Source organism: Tachyglossus aculeatus, chromosome 15, assembly GCF_015852505.1.
Source record: "Tachyglossus aculeatus isolate mTacAcu1 chromosome 15, mTacAcu1.pri, whole genome shotgun sequence".
In the NCBI taxonomy this organism is placed as follows: Eukaryota; Metazoa; Chordata; class Mammalia; order Monotremata; family Tachyglossidae; genus Tachyglossus; species Tachyglossus aculeatus.
The window spans coordinates 17586269-17605458 of record NC_052080.1 but is presented as its reverse complement, the minus strand read 5'-3'; the positions used below and the strand labels follow the sequence as shown (position 1 = coordinate 17605458).

Below are 19190 nucleotides of genomic sequence, written 5' to 3'. Positions count from 1 at the left end.
CTCCTGATAATTAACAATAATTATGGTATTTGTTAAGCACTTTTTGCCAAGCAGCGTTCTAAGCATTGGGGTAGATACAAGGTAAGCAAGTTAGACACAGTCCCTGTTCCACATGGGGCTCACATTCTTAACCCCCATTTACAGATGAGGGAACTGAGGCCCAGAGAAGTTAAGTGACTCGCCCAAAGTCGCACAGCAAACACGTGGCGGAGCCAGGATTAGAACCCACATCCTTCTGACTTCCAGGCCCGTGCTCTAGCCGCTAATCCATGCTGCTTCTCGTCCCTTTCACCTTCCAAGAAGAGCGTTCCCCTGAGAAGTCCCCCCATGCTCCCACCCCCACCAGGATGGGACACAGACACTAAGCAATCTCTATGTGCCAAGCACTGTGCTGAGCACTGGATAAAATCAATCAGACCAGCACAAACGGGGAGGAAGGGTAAGGTGAGGTAAGGTAGGGTCTGTAAACAGGGGTGCGGGCTGGGCTCCGTGAAGACACGACCTCGGCCGAACTCAGGACCCACCAGTAGCCCCCTCCCATCCGGTGGTGACCAATGAGCAAAAGGAAGCCCGGCTCAGCACTCACCAAAGCTGTTTTTAATTCGCCCCCGTCGCTGCCCCCTCCCCTGGCTACGGGTGGGGCGGGATGAGGGGGTGGTAGACAGGCTTGACGATGAGGTGCAGGTGCAGAGCGTTGTCCACAAGGTAGTCGGAGTTGCGCCGCTGCAGGTCAGCCTGGGCCAGGAAGTCCCCGGCCTCGTCGCTGCTGCGGTGGAAAGCATGGACGTGGCGGACCAGGACGCGGCCCTGCTGCCGGGCCCCGACCAGCACGGTCTTCTGGAAGCTGACGCCCGCGGCCTCGCCCGCCGGGCCGCCGCCTCCGCCACCCCCGGGGGCCGGGGTGACCACGAGCCGGGGCCGCCCGTCCTCCAGGCGGGCCGGGGCCAGCGCCCCGCCCGGCCCGTCCCCGTCGGCGGGCCTGGGGCCGGCGGGCAGCCAGCGCGGGGAGAAGAGTGCGGTCCAGGTGAGCCGCTTGCCCGCGTCGTGGCCGCTGGGGCCCAGCTGGGTCCGGAAGCTAGTGCTGCGGTCATCCCGGGCCGGGTTATTGATGACCCACGGGGCCCCCCAGGCCGGCGCCAGGTAGTTGCGAGGCACGAAGGCGCTGCCGTTGACGGGCGAGAACTGGGCGAAGCGCAGCGGGGAGGCAGCATGGAACTGGAAGGCCTGCAGGAGCAGGTCGCCCACGGCCCCCCGGTGCCGGAGCAGGGCGGGCGACTGGGCCTGCAGCTGCAGCAGCTGGGCCGGCGGGATCATGGGGTAGCGGACGGCCCGGAGGGCCCGGGCGGCCACGGGGGCCGGGGGCCGGGCGCGGCCCAGCCAGGCCTCCAGGGCCCGGAAGAGCTCCAGCTCGTCCTGCAGCACCAGGTCCGAGCGGTCCAGGAGCACGGCCAGCAGCTCCGGGCTGGCCGCCCCCCACTCAGGGCTATCGGCCGCCGCCGACAGGTTCCATGCCAGGAAGCGCAGGCAGCTGTCTCGCAGGTCCTCGTCGCCCACCCGGGCCGCATAGTGATACCAGCTCACGGCCGGGCCCGGACCCCCGGCCTCACCGGCCAGGTGCGCCTTCATGTAGTCGGCCACGCCCTGCTGCAGGCCCGCCACGTGGTACTTGGTGGCAAGTCGATGGAGGGGCACGGCTTGCGACCGCAGCAGGGTCAGCTCCCCGCAGTATAGGTACCTGGGGTGGGGTGTGGAAATGGGCGTCAGAGACTCTGGCCTCCTCCTTCTCTGGTAGGAGGCTGGCCAGGGGAAGGCTGAGGAAGAGGGGCTGCCTCTTGGTCGCCCTCCCGGCTTTCCTGATTTGTTGGTCCTCCTCTCACCAGCTCTCATTCCCCCACCCCGACCCCACCAGGCCCTCCCGGGCGGAACTGATATAGTTGGACTGGGAATAGAGGAGGCTGCAGGGGAGCCCCAAGAAGGTTTAGGGCCACGGCGAATGACTGCCCTCTGATTAGGAGCCAGAACTTCCCAAAAGAGTCAGAAGCCAGCCAGCTGGTCATTACCAAGCACTTAGTACAGTAATCTGCACACAGTAAGTGCTCAATAAATACGATTTAATGAATGAATTAAAAAGGACCGGAGCCAGGGGAGGAGCCGTCACATTTGGAGTCTGAGGGGTGGCCGGGATGACCTCCAAAGAGCTGGATGTTAAAAGATCTGGGGGAGGAGACATCCCGCTTGGAGGCTGAGGGATGGTCAGGATGACCTTTCAAGGGCTAGTTGTTAAAAGGATCTGAGCTGGGGAAGTGCCATCCCACCTGGAGGCTGAGGGGTGGCCAGGATGACCTTTGAAGGGCTGGATGTTAAAAAGATCTGATCTGGGGGAGGAGCCGTCCCACTTAGAGGCTGAGGGATGGTCAGGATGACCCTTGAAGGGCCAGTTGTTAAGAGGATCTGAGCTGGGGGAAGTGCCATCCCACCTGGGAGCTGAGGGGTGGACAGGATGATCTCCAAAGGGCCAGTTATTAAAACTGCATGAACCAGGGGAGGAGCCATCCTGCCTGGAGGCTGAGGGGACAGGATGACCTCCGAAGGGCCATTTGCTAAAGCCATCTGAGCTGGAGGAAGAGCCATCCCGCCTGGAGGCTGAGGGGTGGACAGGATGACCTCCAAAGGCACATTCAGGCCCAGGACTCTGTCTCTCTCCACCTCTCTGTTCCTCGTGTCCCCATTTGACCCACAGGGCAAGAGGCAGCAGGGTGAGCGAGAGGGGACGAGGATCCCCTGACGGTGCCCCCTCTGCCTCCTGACCCCGTTACCCGGTGGCCAGCCCCTCCCGGGCAGGGTCCCGCCCGTGTCTTTCACCTGATGAACTTGTCAAAGACGGCAGCGCAGTCTCCGGGCTCCTGCAGCAATAGCACCTCGCTCTGGTTGAGCAGCAGGGCTCCCAGCACCTCGCTCTGCAGGCCCAGCAGCAGCCGATGAGCCCGGAACACACGGACCTCGTCGGTGCCCGCGGCCCGCACCTGCAGCACCACGTCGCTCCCGTCGCCCAGCCGCAGCAACTCCTGCAAGCGATGCAGGAGGGTCAACGAGTGGTTGATGGAGGCCGCCTCCCCGCCGCTCGGCTCCGCTCTCTGTGCTGCAGGGGGAGGAACGGGGTGTGGGCTCAGGAGGGGGTGAGGGGACCATGGGGTTCACCTGTCCCCTCCTCATTCTGGCCCAACCCATCTCTCCTCATCTGGGTCATTCAGCTATCCAAGGAAACCGAAATATCAATCAGTGTATTTACTGAGCACTTAATGTGTGCTGAGCATTCTTTCTTTCATTCAATCATATTTATTGAGCACTTACTGTGTGCGGAGCACTGTACTGAGTGCTTGGTAGGGTGCAAGGCCTTTCCAGACAAAGTGCCTCCTTTCCTCTTCTCCCATTCCCTTCTGTGGCCCCCTGACTTGTTCCCTTTGTTCTTCTCCCCTCCCAGCCCCTCACCACTTAGGTCCATATCTGTCATTTATTTATTTGTATTGGTGTCTGTCATCATTCATTCATTCAATCGTTTTTATTGAGCGCTTACTGTGTGCAGAGCACTGTACTAAGAGCTTGGGAAGTACAATTTAGCAACATATAGAGATGGTCCCTACCCAACACCAGGCTCACAGTCTTCCCCCTTCTAAACTGTAACCTCACTGTGGGCACGGATTGTGTGTTTATTGTTGTATTGTACTTTCCCAAGCACTTAGTACAGTGCTCTGCACACAGTAAGTGCTCAATAAATACAATCGAATGAATGAATGAATGCATTGCACCCATTAAGCTCTCCATAAATACGATTGACTGAATGAATACAATACAATAAATAAACACATTCCCTGCCCACAACTAGCTTATAGTCTAGAGAGGGAGAGCACTGTACTAAGCTCTTGGGAAGGTAGAGTACAGCACACATGATAGATATGATCCCTGTCCTTAAGGAACTTACAGTCTACAGGGAGGGACGGGGTGGAATTCAGGAATGGACCCCAAAGAACGTCCCCTAAAAGTTTCGTCCTCCTCTACACCCCATTCCACCATTAGCCGGAGTTTCCAACAACTAGCAATAGGAAAGAACAGGGTTTCACACCTCTCCCCTCTCCAACTCAACCCCAGGCCGGGAGGCAAAGGGAACGAGGAGGCCAGTTTTCAGTGATCTGTCTTGTCGGGGCCCTGGCCCCCTCCCCACCCCCCGACTCCCTGGCCCAATGCAAAGGGTCTGCCGCCAATGAGAACCGGGTTTTCTCTTTAATCAGTTTAGAATCTACAGCTCCGGCCCTCACTTCTCCAAAGAGCAGAGGAAACTTGTTTACCGCCAGGAGGGGAGTTCCGGCAATAAAGGACAGCATGTCCTTGGAAGGGCAGTTAGGGGTGGAGTTTGAGGGGAAAGGAGTTGGACTCCAGTCCCCAGAGAGAAACTCAGGATGCCCTCTCTGCCTCAGGCCATGCTGGAAGCAAGGAAGCGGGGACCCCACCATGCCAAACCTTTGGTTTGGCTGGCCACTGGACTGGAATACTGCTAGACCTGAAGCCATTTCAGAACAGGGTTTCCTTCACCCTTCCTTACCCCGAAGATCATCTGTTCTCAATCAATCAATCAATGGTATTTTTTGAGGGCTTTCTACATGCAGAGCACTGTACTAAGCTGTTGGGAGAGTACAATACAATAGAATTAGAGTCACAGTGAGATTACAGTCTAGAGAGGGATGCAGATATTACTATAATCAATCCATCAGAGCAGTATATTAAGCACTTGGGAGAGTTCAATACAACAGAATTGGAGATACATTCCCTGCCACTAATGAGCATATAGTCTAAATAAGTGCTAAGGGGCTGAGGGAGGAGTAAAAAAAAGCAAATCCAAGTGCAAGGGTGACGCAGAAGAGTGAAAGAAGAGGAAAAGAGGGCTGAATCGGGGAAGCTCTCTGGGAGTTCTCCCACTGCCTCTGCCTTGACAGTCAACCCAGGTTCCCGTCAACAGCAATCCTTTCTGATTCCTCACAGAGGAGAGGTTCATCTATAATAATAAAAATAATGATGGCATTTGTTAAGTGCTTACTATGTGCCAAGCACTGTTCTAAGCTCTGGGGTAGATACAAGGTAATCAGGTTGTCCCACGTGGGGCTCACAGTCTTCATCCCCATTTTACAGATGAGGTCACTGAGGCACAGAGAAATTAAGTGACTTGCCCAAAGTCACACAGCTGACAAGTGGCGGAGCCGGGATTAGAACCCATGACCTCTGACTCCCAAGCCCAGGCTCTTTCCTCTGATCCATGCTACTTCTCCAAGAGAGGGGGAGGCTTGGGTCTCCTTCAGCTGGAAGGATGGGCAGAAGGTCCGGGGAAGGGGGGCTGGTATTTGGAGCACCTGGTCTGTGATGCGTCCAAGAGCCAATTAGAAAGTGGAGTTGGGAATGGGGATAGAGCTGGCTACTCTACACTGGCTCCCTCAGGGCCTACCTGGGATGCCAGCCTGGCCCCCGAGGGCACCGAAAAAGCAGGTTTCACCCTTTCCATCAAGTCTCCAGCACCCATCTCTTCCCTCCCCCTGGCCTCCAGCTCACCCTCGATCCCCCTTTTACCTGTCTGCACCATTAGGCCTAGCAAGGTCAGGGCTGTCCAATAGCCGGCCCATGGCCCGGCACCAAAGCAGCGACCCTGGGGCATCATCTCACCCACAAGTGGAGGGATGTGTCCAGGCTGTGTGCTGCTTGCCAGCCTGGCTCCTTATGTAGGACAGCAGCCCCTGGGGGAGTGCCCTTGCCCATTCTCCGCTCCCCTCCCGCCTACCCTCATCCTTCCCTTCCCCCGCCACCCCATCAGCCCCGTGGATTGGTGGAAAACTGCCCAGACTGTTGTCCCAGCAACCACTTAGACTTGAGCATCTCGGCCTCCAGGCCTTTGTGCTTGTCCTCAGCCTGTCCAGCTGAGCTCCTGATGGGGGTGGGGAGGGGATCTTTTGCTCTCCAGGGGACCCTTTCCCCCTCTCAGGGCCTCTTCTTCCTCTTCTGCTTTCTTCAGAAGGTCTTGGGGTTTCTGGAGCTCAGGGGACCCTGGGGCTGTTTCAGAGCCCGGGCCTGACCCCAGCCCGGTGTCAGACTCCAAGAAGAGAAGGCCAGGAGGGTCATCTGGGGCTCGGAACTCCATCAAGTTCCGAGGTGGAAAAGAGGGCTTAGTCAGGAAAGGCCTCTTGGCTTCAAGAAGGCCTTGAAGAGCAGAAGAGTAATTGTCTGTCAGATATGAGGAAGGAGAAAGTTCCAGGCCAGAGGCAGAGCAGGGGTGAGAGGTCCGCAGCGAGACAGACAAGATCGTGGTACAGTGAGATTATTATCATTAGAGGAGGAAAGTGTGCAGGTGGGGTTGCAGTTGGAGAGATGAAGAAACTCATGGCTCATCAGTTAATCAGATGGTTGGTTCTTATGGGTATCCACCCCATAACAAGGATATTTTACCCTCAACAGTTGCCGATGACAAGTACCTGACTATTACTGGACTACTGCCTTTAATGCTGTTGTGTTCAAAACTGTGTGTGGGTAGAGATAATTATAACATGTAGAGGGGCCATGCGATCTAGTGGAAAGAGCACGGGCTTGGAAGTCAGAGGACCTGGGTTCTGATCTGCTCTGCACACAGTAAGTGCTCAATAAATACGATTGATTGATTGATTGAGCCCAGCTCCACCATTTGTCTGTTTTGTGACCTTGGACAAGTCACTCTGCTTCTCTGTGCCTCAGTTTCCTCACCCTTAAAATGGGGATTCAATACCTGTTCTCCCTCCCCCTTAGATATGAACTCCGAATGGGATAGGATCTGTATCCACCTGGATTAACTTGTATTTCACTCGTTGTAACTCGACTGCACAAACTGTGTCTGTTACATTGTACTCTCCCAAGAGCGGAGTACAGTACAGTACTCTGCATAGATAAATACAATTGACTGACTGATTGTCTAATTATTGCTGCTATTAATTAATACCAGCCATCCAGGCCATGTCCCTTGTAGCACCAAGAAGTCCCAGCTCAAGAGAGTCCCGGCAGTTGGCCAGGGAAAGGCATCAGGAACAAAAGACTTTGGGGAGCGGGGTGGGGCACTTAGTACAGTGATTTGCTCAAAGTAAGCTCTCAATACATACCATTGATAATGATAATTATTATTCCCTCTGCCTGGGAATCTCCAAGCCCTTTCTTCAAGAAAATGAAGCCACGAACCACACCAGGCCCTGGTTCCGGGGAAGCAGGAGGCAGGGGAGAAATACACAAATTCCAGTGCAGGCAGGAGGGTATCAGGGGGCAGTTCTCTGAGCCTCCAAACTGTCTGTGTCTCCACTGGCCAGAGGAACATATGGGCTTCTTGAGGAACCTCCAGAGGAGCCACCAGAGGGAGGCACAGACCAGCATTTCCACCCACCATAGATTCTGGCTCGGGTCCAGTTGGATTTTATATCAACAGACATGGGCATAGTCCTCCTAAGTCCATGCCAACAATATAGTGAGAGTGGGTACATGGTTATCTATCCATCCACCCATTCCACCCATCTATCTATCTTCCTATCTGTCTATATTTAATGAAATATATATATATATATATATATGTATATATATATCCTTTGTATGTGAAGAAGATACCACTCACAGCAAAGCTCACCTGTGAGTACCTGTGTAGCTGAGAAGGCCAGTATGGGACCCACAGTCCTGTCAGTGAATCCTATTTATTGAGTGCTTACTGTGTGCAAAGCACTGTACTAAGTGCTTGGGAGCCTGCAGTAGAATATAACAGCCATATTCCCCGTCCACAAATAGCTGACGGTCTAGAGGGGGAGACAGACCTTAAAATAAATAAATAAAATTAGAGATATGGACATAAGTGCTGTGGGGCTGGGAGTGGGGGAAGAATAAGGGAGCAAGTCAGGGTGAGGCAGAAGGGAGCGGGAGAAGAGAAAGAGGGGCTTAGGCAGGAAAGGCCTCTTGGAGGAGATGTGGCTTCAGTAAGGCTTTGAAGGGGGAAAGTAATTGTCTGTCGGATTTAAGGAGAGAGGGCATTCCTTGCTAGAGGGAGGACTTGGGCAAAGGGGCAGGGGCGAGATAGATAAGTTAGAGGTACAGTGAGAAGGTCAGCATTAAAGGAGTGAAGTGTGCGAGCTGGGTTGTAGTTGGAGAGTAGAGAGGTGAGGTAGGAGGGGGCAAGGGGATTGATTGCTTTAAAGCAAATGGTGAGGAGTTTTTGTTTAATGAGGTGGATGGGCAACCACCGGAGTTTCTTGAAAAGTGGGGAAACATGCTCCTGAGCATTTCTGTAGAAAAGTGATCCAGGCAGCAGAATGAAGTGTGGACTGGAGTGGGGAGAGACAGAAGCCTGGGAAGTCAACAAGGAGGCTGATTGAGTAATCAAGGCCAGGGAGGATATGCGATTGTATTAATGTGGCAGCAGTTCGGATGGAGAGGAAAGGGAGGATTTTAGCGATGTTGTGAAGGTGAACTGACAGGACTTAGTGATGGATCAAATATGTGGGTTGAATGAGAGAGAGGAGTTGAGGATAATGCCAAGTTTACAGGCTTGTGAGATGGGAAGGACAGAGGTGCCATCTCCAGACCAGTGGAATGGGGTCTTGCCATTCTTCCCCTACCCACTGGCCAAGTCCAGTTTGCAGGGCACGGGGAAGATGGAGTCGTGGTGGGAAAGAGCCCTGGGCAGGTCCAAGATTCCTGCTTTTCCTAAGCATTGGGCGGGCGAGCCCTCTGGGCCCAGTGACACGTATGTATGCAGACACACACACACACACACACACACACACACATACAGACATACACACACTCAACTGCTGTTGTTGACCAGAAGCTGCTGATATCACTAGCAGCAGCAGCTGAAAAAACACCATCTTACTTCAGCTGCTGTTTGCAGAAGCCAGTGGTGACAAAGGGTCCACCTAGCCCCTCAAGACATGGCTAAGCCCTGGATGGCTGCACCCCCCGCCCCCCGCCCCAGTGCCCTGGCCTCACCCCTTCCTAGCCTCCCCTCCGTCCCTGACCCTGCTCTCCGCCTCTCCCCAGGGTGACCTGTCTCCCCCCAGAAGATTCTGCTGGGAGACAGACATGCCAGCTGGGCTCTGCCTAGATCCCACCCTCCATGCCCAGGATACATGCCCAGGGACCACCCACATTCAGCAGGGGCAGCGAGTGACCGATTGGGAACCTCTGCTCCAGAGTTTCCTTCTTCATTCATTCAATCGTATTTATCAAGCGTTTACTGTGTGCAGAGCACTGTACTAAGCTCTTGGGAGAGTATAATATAACAATAAACAACACACTCCATGCCCACAATAAGCTTACTCCCATCGTCCACCCATTATGGACATGGAGTGTGTTGTTTATTGTTATATTTTACTCTCCCAAGAGCTTAGTACAGTGCTCTGCACACAATAAGCTTAATCCCATCATCCACCCATAATGGATTGAGTCATCCCCTTCTCCCCCAGGTTTTCTCCCCTCCCTTAGTCTTTTCTCTCACTGCCCCCCTGCCCCCGACTAACTACTCCAGCTACGGTCGGGGTGGTCTCCGCAAAGACCTGATCTGTAACCCCCTCCCCAGGTGTGCCATACCAATGTCTCAACCTCTTTCCATCCTTCCATCCCCACCCCACAGTCAATCAATTAACAGTATATACTGAGCACTTACTATGTGCAGAACACCGTACTAAGCACTTGGGAGAGCACAATATCATAAAATTAAGCAGATACGTTCCCTGCTCATCATGAGCTTCCACCCATCCTTGACCCCATTCCCACCCCCAATCCCTCCCCCATCTCTGTCCCTCATCCCTGACCCAAATCCTGTCAATCATACTTATTGAGTGCTTACCGTGTGTAGAGTGCTGTATTAAGCGCTTGGGAGAGTATAATACAATATACAGTACAATACAATAAGCAGCATGGCTCTGTGGAAAGAGCATGGGCTTGGGAGTCAGAAGTCATGGGTTTGAATCCTAGCTCCACCAAATGTCTGCTGTGTGACCTTGGGCAAGTCACTTAACTTCTCTAGCCTCAGTTACCTCATCTGTAAAATGGGGATTAAGACTGTGAGCCCCACATGGGACAACCTGATCACCTTGTATCCCCCCCCAGCGCTTAGAACAGTGCTTTGCACATAGTAAGCACTTAACAAATGCAATTATTATTATTATTATTAATAGAACAGACATATTCCCTGCCCACAATGAGTTTAGAGTCTCCACCATTCTTGTTTCTCATCCCTTTCCCCCAAATCCCTGGCCACAATCCTGGCCCCCCATCCTGTGCCTCCATCTGTCTCCCATCCCTAAGCCCCAATGCCTGGGAGCATCTCAGTCGAGTGGTTATTTTCCACCCTCTCCGTTCTCTGTTTACCTTGTGCCCGGGCTCCATGGAGTCCCACCTTCCTTGGCCCCTCTCAGACTGGCTGGCTCCCCGGCGCTGTTTGCGCGGGGAGAGTGGGAAGCCAGAGGAACCCAGACCCATGACTCATGTGTGAGAAATATTCACAGGCCAGTGGTCTTCCCGTAGTACTGTGGTTGATCAGCAGTATAAGAGGATGGGGCACAGTTTCTGTCCATCCAGAGGTCCACAGATTCGAAGGGAGGATGTGTATTTTATTCCCATTTTACAGGTGAAGAAACTGAGGCACAGAGAAGTACAGTGACTAACACATAGCAGGTAAGTGGCAGAGTTGGGATTAGAACACAGACTCCCAGGCCCTGGCTCTATCCTTTAGGCTACATTGCCTCCCTATTGGCTCATTCTCAAGCAGTTGTGAATTCTAATTCCAGCTGCAAAATGCTATGGGACTGTGAAAAAGCAACAACCTCTCTGAACCTCATTTCCCATGTTCCTCTGAACTTGGAGGTTGTTGGAAGGAGCTGTTGCAGAGGAATGCAAGTGTGTGCTTTTAAAGAGAAGCAGCACATCCTTGTGGATAGAGCAAGGGCCTGGAAGTCGAAAGGATTTAAGTTCTAAACCCAGATCCACCCCGTGTCCGCTGTGTGACCTTGAGCAAGTCACTTCATTTCTCTGTGTCTCAGTTCCCTCATCTTCAAAATGGGTATTAACACTGTGAGCCCCACGTGGGACATGGACTGTGTCCAATCTGAGAAGCAGCATGGCTCAGTGGAACAAGCATGGGCTTGGGAGTCAGAGGTCGAGAGTTCAAATCCCAGCTCCACCAATTGTCAGCTGTGTGACTTTGGGCAAGTCACTTAACTTCTCTGTGCATCAGTTACCTCATCTCTAAAATGGAGATTAAGACTGAGCCACACGTGGGACAAATTGATCACCTTACCCTGTGAGCCACACGTGGGACAACTTGATCACCTATCCTCCCCAGTGCTTAGTACAGTGCTTTGCACATAGTAAGCACTCAACAAATGCCATCATTATTATTATTATTGTATCTACCCCAGTGCTTAGTAGAACACCTGGCACATAATAAGTGCTTAACAAATACCATAAAAACAAAAAAAAAAACCATTAAAAAAAGTGAGAAGGGGCTTCTGGGTTGGCTCTATGTTCTGCTTATCGAAGCAAGGGGCTCCTCAGCCCCTCCCTCTCCCTGCCCTCCCCCCTCTCCACTTCCTTTCCCTCTCCTCCCCCAACCCTGGCCCAGGTGCGTTGCTGGGAGCCTCAGTGCACTGCTGAGCCTCTGAGCACTCTCAGCTCTCTCACACAGGATCCAGAGGGTTCAGAGTGCAGGCAGGCAGAGGGAGGGGATGTCAGTGGAGTCTCCTGGTCAATACTGGTGGTGCCAGCAGTGATTGAGGGGCTGGGGGAGGGGGGCATGTGGGCCAGAGAGCTTGGCTGAGGAGCTCAGAAAGACGGAGTCTGCAGGGGATACAGGTAAGGGGCAATTCCAGCCAGGGAAGGGAGCATTGGAGGTGGGTGGGAAGGGATTAGCAATGCTGGGCTGGGATCTTTCCCATCATCTACTACAGTGTGCTGCTGCATCTGGGGTCACCCAAGAAAGCCCAAGACAACTTAGGAGGCCCCAGTCCATGAGGTAAGATGGCGGGGGGGGCACGTGGAGCTATGCTTTGGGATGAGGGATAAGAACTGAGGATCTGGGGGGACGCTAGGAGCTGAAGAGAGAAGGCTAGGTACTGGAGACAGGGGGCTGGGAGTTGAAGGGGAAGTTCACCACAGGAAGCTGTGAGCAGGGAGGGCAGAGGGAGAAGGAATGATACGTGGGGTGGTGGATGGATGCGGATGCCAACCCCTCTCCCGCAGGGCCAGAGCTAAGCCCCCAAGACACCCAACACCCTTTGGTTAATCACTGGGTTGGACATTCAACAAAGTCTAGGCCGAGCCCCACCTGGGCTGGTGACCAGATTACAAGCTTCAGGGGCTGGCAGGGGGTGGGGGGGGCTTCAGTCCCTGAGGATCCAGGAGCTGGAGGAAGGGGTCACACGAACTGATTCTGCTCTTGTCCCCATCCCAGCTGCACAACTAGATGATGATGATGTCCCCGAATAGTACTGCGCTGGCCCAGAGGGCAGGACCCCTGGGGGGAGCCCCACCATCCCCCTGTGTGGCCGGGGTCTTCCCTATCATCTACTACAGCATCCTGCTGGGCCTGGGGATGCCAGGTGAGTGGGGGCTGGGGGACAGCCTGGGAGGCCGCCGTCGATGAGTTAAGATGGGGAGGGCAGAAGGGAGGGGGGCCGGAGAGAGGGGAGGGGGCTGGGAGCCTACAGAGCATAGTATAAATTAATTTTGCCCATTCAACAGCACAACTGAAAGCATTTTCCAAAGACCACAGCAGGGAGATGCCATGGAGTTCAGTTTTGGGGTGGGAGGTTGGGGGTGGCTAGGAACTGAGGATGGGGGTTAGGAACAGGTAACAGAAGGCTAAGATCTGGGGGTGAGGAGCTGGGTGCTGGGGTTGAGGGGGACTAGGTGTTGGGGTTAGGAGGGCTTTCTTCACTTAGACCATTTAACCTTGGTTTTACTAGCACAGTTCTCCTCTTAGCATCTGGCTGATTGTCCTTCTAGACTGTGAGCCCGTTGTTGGGCAGGTATTGTCTCTGTTGCTGAATTGTACTTTCCAAGTGCTTAGTACAGTGCTCTGCACACAGTAAGTGCTCAATAAATGCAATTGAATGAATGAGAATGGGAGCTAGGTACTGGAGAGAAGGGGCCAAGAGTTGGGAATGGGGAACTAGGTCCTAGAAACAGGGAAGAACAGAAGGTAGGAGGGTTTTGGGGGTTTTTTTTGAATGGTATTTGTTAAATGCTTACTGGGTGCCAGGCACTGTACTAAGCGCTGGGGTAGATACAAGGTAATCAGGTGGGACACAGCCCGTCCCACATGCGGCTCACATTCCTCATCCCCATTTTACAGGTGAGGTAACTGAGGCACAGAGAAATGAAGTGGTCGGGACAGGGAGGTGGTTTAGGTGCTGGGAGGTTAGGAATAAGTGCTGGGGGTGAGAAGGTGAGCATCCTAGGGGATACCTCCTGGGACCGGCAGACCCAGCCATCCCTCCCGACCCCAGCTCACCCCCAACTTCCCTCCCATCCTCCCGCATTTCAGTCAACATACTGACCGCCGCCGCTCTGGCCCGCCTCGCCGCCAGGACCCAGAAGGCCTCCTACCGCTACCTGCTGGCCCTGACCGGGGCCGACATCCTGACGCAGGTGGTCATCGTCTTCGCGGGCTTCCTGCTGCAGGCTGCGGTGCTGGCCCGTCGGGTCCCCCAGGCCGTGGTCCACGCGGCCAACGTGCTGGAGTTCGCCACCAACCACGCCTCCATCTGGGTGGCTGTGCTGCTCGCCCTGGACCGCTACTCTGCCCTGTGCCAGCCCCTACGGCACCGGGCCTCCTCCTCCCCCGGCCGCACCCGCAGGGCCATCGCCGCCGTATTCGCCGCCGCCCTGCTCACCGGCATCCCCTTCTACTGGTGGCTCGACGTCTGGAGGGACGCGGATCCCCCAGACACGCTGGACACCGTGCTCAAGTGGGCCCACTGCCTCACCATCTATTTCATCCCCTGCGGCATCTTCCTGGTCACCAACTCCGTCATCGTCCACCGGCTGAGGCGGCGGGGGCGGCCCCGCCTGGGCAGGACCACTGCCATCTTGCTGGGCGTCACGACGCTCTTTGCCATCCTCTGGGCCCCCCGGACGGTCGTCATGCTCTGTCACCTCTACGTGGCCTCGGTCAACAAGGACTGGCGAGTCCACCTGGCCCTGGACCTGGCCAACATGGTGGCCATGCTCAACACCGTCATCAACTTCTTCCTCTACTGCTTCATCAGCAAGACCTTCCGGGCCACCGTCCGTGAACTCCTCCACTCCTCCCGGCTCCCAGGCCCCACGGCCCACGCGAGGAGCTCAGCTGATTCAGTGCTTAAGCCAATGAGACTCCCCAAGGGGGCGTCCCTATAAGCCTGGCAACAAAGATCCTGGGCCTGGGAGGGTAAGCTGGCATCGGCAGCTTGGGGCCTCAGTGTGGTGCCAGCTCTGACCATTTTAGAGCACGGCTCTCCCCATTCCTGAGGTGCCCACATTCCCACCCTCCCATCATCCTCCAAATGCAAAGGGTAGGCCTGGGCAGGGATGAATGACACCAATTTACAGTGCCTTCCTGATAGATTTCTTCTCTTGCCCTCTCCCCTCCATCCTCCACTCCTTTCCCTCTTTTTGCATCTTCACTCATTCCCCTGGGATGTCAACATTCCAGATAGAGAGACCCCCTCAGTGGGCACCCGACCGAGCCCCTACTGGGCCATTTTCAAGAGTACTGGGGATTGGGCTTTTCAGGGAAAGCTCCGCTCTGAGGAATGGGGACCTGGGGGGGATTGGAGAGGGAATGGGGAAAGGGGAGTGTCCTTCCGGGAGTTGGGAAAAGGGCAGATCCAATTAGGAGGTCGGTTGGGGGTGACCCAGACCTCTACAACCCCCAGGCCTCAGCAGCCCGGATGGCCCCGTCTGTTGCCCCCAAATCTGGAGCCAGACAGAAAGCAGGCCGTGAAGGGGAGGCGGGGACTGGAGACTGCCTGTGGAAAACAGAACCCGGGTCCTGGTGTTCCCTCTTTGTTCTCCCACCCTGCCATCACAGCCCCATCACTGGGAACGGGAGAAAGAAATGGGCGATGCATGAGGCTGGAAGATGTGGCAAAGTTCCAATCCCCGTCAGCCAGAGGCTGATTCCATCCTGGTAACTGGAAGTAGGCCTCTTCCCCTCTCTGAGAGGGTTGAAAACCTCTGAGGGGACACCTGGGTTTGGAACATGAGGCCACTCTCGCTTTCCTCACAGACCAGCTGGCTCCTTTTCTCTCTCCCTCCCTCGCCGGGATCCAGGATCCCCTCTCCTCCTCCCCATCTTTCCCCCCTGTGCTCCCCAGAGAGGCAGATGGAGAGAGATTAGCAAATGGATTTCCATCTGCCATGGGTGCTGGGTAAACACATTAGCTGCCAATATCACGGTTGCTTTCTTGTTCGGTGACGTGGTAGGATCACCAATCATTTCCCTTTGTTTCCCTTCCTGGCTCCAAGCTCACCCCCTCCCTCACCCTCCGCCCCTCAGATCCACTTCCCATCTTGCTCTGGGCTTCTGGTTTCTGATTTTACCCAGAAACGTGACATTCCCATAGCACAATGAGGGGAAGGAGAGGCGATCTCCCTTTGCTCACTTAATTGTGCAACTCCCATACCCTTAGAGTGGAAACCCCATGCAGGCCAGGGATTGTATCTGACCACCAGATACTGTTCTGATCATTGGAGTAGCTACAAGGTAATTGGGTCCCACATGGGGCTCACAAACTTAATCCCCATTTTACAGATGAGGGAACTGAGACCCAGAGAAGTGAAGTGACTTTCCCAAGGTTACACAGCAGACAGGTGGCAGAGTTGGAATTAGAACCCAGGGCCTTCTGATTCCCAGGCCTGTTCTCTAGCCACTGGGTCATGCTGCTTCATTATCTAATATCCACCGGAGCACTTAGTAGGGTATCTGGCACCTAGTAAGTGCTCAACAAATACCACGATGGTGATTATTATTCTGTTTAACTTTTGTGGGCTCTGATAGTAGAGGTCAGGCTGCAGCCTCCACCAAGTTCCAGGCTACAAGAGGGAGCAATCAGCAGTTGAGCCCCTCCCTCCCCTCAGCCCAAGCCCCAGCCAAGAGGGACTACTATCATGAAGGGCAGCTTCCAATGGCATTGCCCACTTTTATGGTATTTGTTAAGTGCTTACTATGCACCAGGCACGGTTCTAAGCACTGGGGAAAATACAAGCCAATCAAGTTGGACACAGTCCATGTCCCATATGGAGTTCACAATCTTAATCCCCATTACCCAGATGAGGTAACTGAGTCAAAGAGAAATAGTAGTTGTGGTATTTGTTAAGTGTTTACTCTATGTCAGGCATTGCACTAAGCCCTGGGGTGGGTATAGGCAAATTGTGTTGTTCACAGTCCCTGTCCCACGTGGGGTTCACAGCCCCAAACCCCATTTTACAGATAACAGAGACAGAGAAGTGAAGTAACTTTCCCAAGGTCAAACAGCAGACAAATGGCAAAGCCGGGATTGGAATCCAGGTCCTTCTGAGTTCCAGGCCCATGTTCTATCCCCTAGGCCATGCTGCTTCCCAGCTTGTCTCTGGACCTGAAGTTGAGATTCTGGTTGGTTTAGGACTGAGGGAGATGGATGTCCCCCCATCTTAGAGAAGCAGAGTGGCTCAGTGGAAAGAGCACGGGCTTTGGAGTCAGAAGTCATGGGTTTCAATCCTGACTCAGCCAAATGTCAGCTGGATGATTTTGGGCAAGTCACTTCACTTCTCTGTGCCTCAGTTACCTCATCTGGAAAATGGGGATGAAGACTGTGAGCCCCCTGTGGGACAACCTGATCACCTTGTATCCCCCCAGCGCTTAGAACAGTGCTTGGCACACAGTAAGCACTTAATAAATGCCATTATTATTATTGTTATTGTCAGGACTGGTGGGGTCCCGGGGCAGCAGGGGGCACTGCAAGGCAGCTGGAGGGAAGGAGCAGGGCTGAGTGTGGCTAAGGGTGAACAGCACAGGGAGTGTACAGACAGCTCTCCTGGGAAACAGATGCTTGGGCTTGAGAGAGTCGGGAGTCCCTGGAGAGAGAAGGGGGTCTCTGGAGAAAGGACAAGAGAGTTGGAGTCTTCGAACAGAGGAAGAGGGAGTCAGAGGTCTCTAAAGAGGGAAGGGGGAGAGGGAGAGAGTCAGGGGGTCTCTAGAGAGTCAAGGGTCTTTGAAGAGAGGAGGAGAGAGCTGGGGTCTCTGGAGAGAGGAGGGGGAGAGAGTCAGGGGTGTCCAGAGAGAGGAGGGGAAAGTCAGGGGTCTTTGAAAAGAGGAGGAGGAGAGAGTCAGGGTCTCTGGAGGGAGGAGGGGGAGTGAGTCAGGATCTCCAGAGAGAGAAGGAGGAAGAGAGAGTCAAGGTCTCTGGAGAGAGGAGGGGGAGGGAGTCAGGGGTCTCTAGAGAGAGGAGGGGAAGGGAGTTGAAGGATTTCAGAGAAAGGAGGAGAGAGTCAAGGTCTCAGGAGAGTGGACAGGGAGGAAAAGGAGAGAGTCGGGGGTCTCCAGAGAGAGGAGAGGGAGGATAGAGTTGAGAATCTCTGGAGAGAGGAGAAAAAGAGACTTGAGGGCTGGAGAGAATACATGGGGTTTGTGGGAAAAGAAAGAGGGGAAACAGGTTGGTGGATGAGGGATCTCGATGGGATGGGGGCGGCACCGGCCGGGAAAGAGGCCCTGCTCTGCTGGTAGTTCCTGCTGGTGGAGTGGAGGACTTATATCCTCTAGACTTTAAGCTCATTGTGGGCAGGGAATGTGAATATTGTTGTACTGTACTCTCCCAAGCGCTTAGTCCAGTGCTCTGCACACAGTAAGCACTCAATAAATACAATTGAATGAATGAATGAATGAATGAATGAATGCGAGAGCAGTGGAGGCCGCAGGTCTCTGGCTGGAGCCCCATTCCCATCCCCAAACCAGAGGCTCTCAGCCTCTGCCGCTCTCTGCGTTCTCTCACACCAAGGATGGCACATGGATTCTGTCAGGAGCCTGTCTGCCCCCACTGCCCAGCTGTCAGGGTACGCCACCCCCTGCCCCTCCTCACGGTCTGTGCCCTCCCCCAGCCCTGCCACCCTGCCCAGCCTTCCCGAAAGGGCCTTCTCCTGACCTCCTGATTCCAGGCATCCTGATCCCTCCCTTTCCCTCGCTCTCCAGCAGCAACTCTGGCTGCATATCTTGCTTTCAAGGGTGGTCTGGTGGTACGGGTGGACCTGACTGTGGGATTCAGCAACCTTTCCCAGCTCACACAATCAATCAATGGTATTTACTGAATGCTTACTGTGTGCAGAGCACTGTACTAAACGCTTGGGTGAGTACAATACAACAGAGTTGGTAGACAAGCTCCCCGCCCACAAGGAGCTTACAGAATACTGTGTGCAAAACACTATACTAAGCGTTCAGGATAGTACAATACAATAGAGCTGGTGGACACGATCCCTGACCACAGAGAGCTTCCTTTCAACTATCTACACACTTCTCATCTGCCCCAGTGCATCTGGTTAGGAAATGCGCTCTGCTGGTGTTGAGGATTGAATGGTCACTGTGAATTATCATGTTGTCATCTACAGACTGTCCAAAAAAAATTTTCCCTTGCCCTCAGCCTAAGGGCCAGTACTAATCTGCATGGCTGAGCTAGAGATCTGTCCTTCCTCTTGGTTTTGAGAAGCAGCGTGGCTCAGTGGAAAGAGCACGGGCTTGGGAGTCAGAGGTCATGGATTTGAATCCTGACTCTGCTAATTGTCAGCTGTGTGACTTTGGGCAAGTCACTTAACTTCTCTGTGCCTCAGTTACCTCATCTGTAAAATGAGGATTAAGACTGTGAGCCCCCTGTGGGACAACCTGATCACCTTGTAACCTCCCCAGCACTTAGAACAGTGCTATGCACATAGTAAGTGCTTAATAAATGCTATTATTATTATTATTATTATTATTATTATTTTGCTCCCCATTCCTCCCAGGGCTGTAATAGTAGGAAGAGGAGGAGGAGGAGAAGGAGAAGGAGGAATTTGTTAAGCGCTTACTATGAGCCTGGCACCGTACTAAGCACTGTACAAGCTAACCAGGTTAGACACAATCCATGTTCCACCTAGGGCTCACA

The 19190-nt window shown here is 54.0% G+C and overlaps 2 protein-coding genes across 2 annotated transcripts; one reads left to right on the top strand and one right to left on the bottom strand.

The window, feature by feature from the left end:
- Window positions 1-584: 584 nt before the first annotated feature.
- On the bottom strand, window positions 585-5719 carry BTBD17 (BTB domain containing 17). The gene is made up of 3 exons (XM_038757457.1): window positions 5614-5719; window positions 2863-3139; window positions 585-1735 (listed from the first exon to the last, which is right to left on the bottom strand). Exons 1-3 carry the CDS (start codon window positions 5699-5701, stop codon window positions 631-633), a joined length of 1470 nt encoding a protein of 489 aa, XP_038613385.1. The 5' UTR covers window positions 5702-5719; the 3' UTR covers window positions 585-630.
- Window positions 5720-12505: 6786 nt separating this feature from the next.
- Window positions 12506-14439, top strand: GPR142 (G protein-coupled receptor 142). Its single transcript, XM_038757143.1, has 2 exons — window positions 12506-12638; window positions 13586-14439. The coding sequence occupies exons 1-2, from the start codon at window positions 12506-12508 to the stop codon at window positions 14437-14439; spliced, it is 987 nt and encodes a 328-aa protein (XP_038613071.1).
- The last annotated feature ends 4751 nt before the right edge of the window (window positions 14440-19190 follow it).

Bases quoted from the DNA above. Each gene is read 5' to 3' on its own strand.
- GPR142 (XM_038757143.1), top strand. From the start codon at position 12,506: ATGATGATGTCCCCGAATAGTACTGCGCTGGCCCAGAGGGCAGGACCC. The intron at 12,639-13,585 runs GTGAGTGGGGGC...CCCGCATTTCAG, and splicing joins GCTGGGCCTGGGGATGCCAG to TCAACATACTGACCGCCGCC.
- BTBD17 (XM_038757457.1), bottom strand. From the start codon at position 5,701: ATGATGCCCCAGGGTCGCTGCTTTGGTGCCGGGCCATGGGCCGGCTAT. The intron at 3,140-5,613 runs GTAAAAGGGGGA...CTCCCCCTGCAG, and splicing joins AGGCCTAATGGTGCAGACAG to CACAGAGAGCGGAGCCGAGC. The intron at 1,736-2,862 runs GTGAAAGACACG...ACCCCACCCCAG, and splicing joins GTCTTTGACAAGTTCATCAG to GTACCTATACTGCGGGGAGC.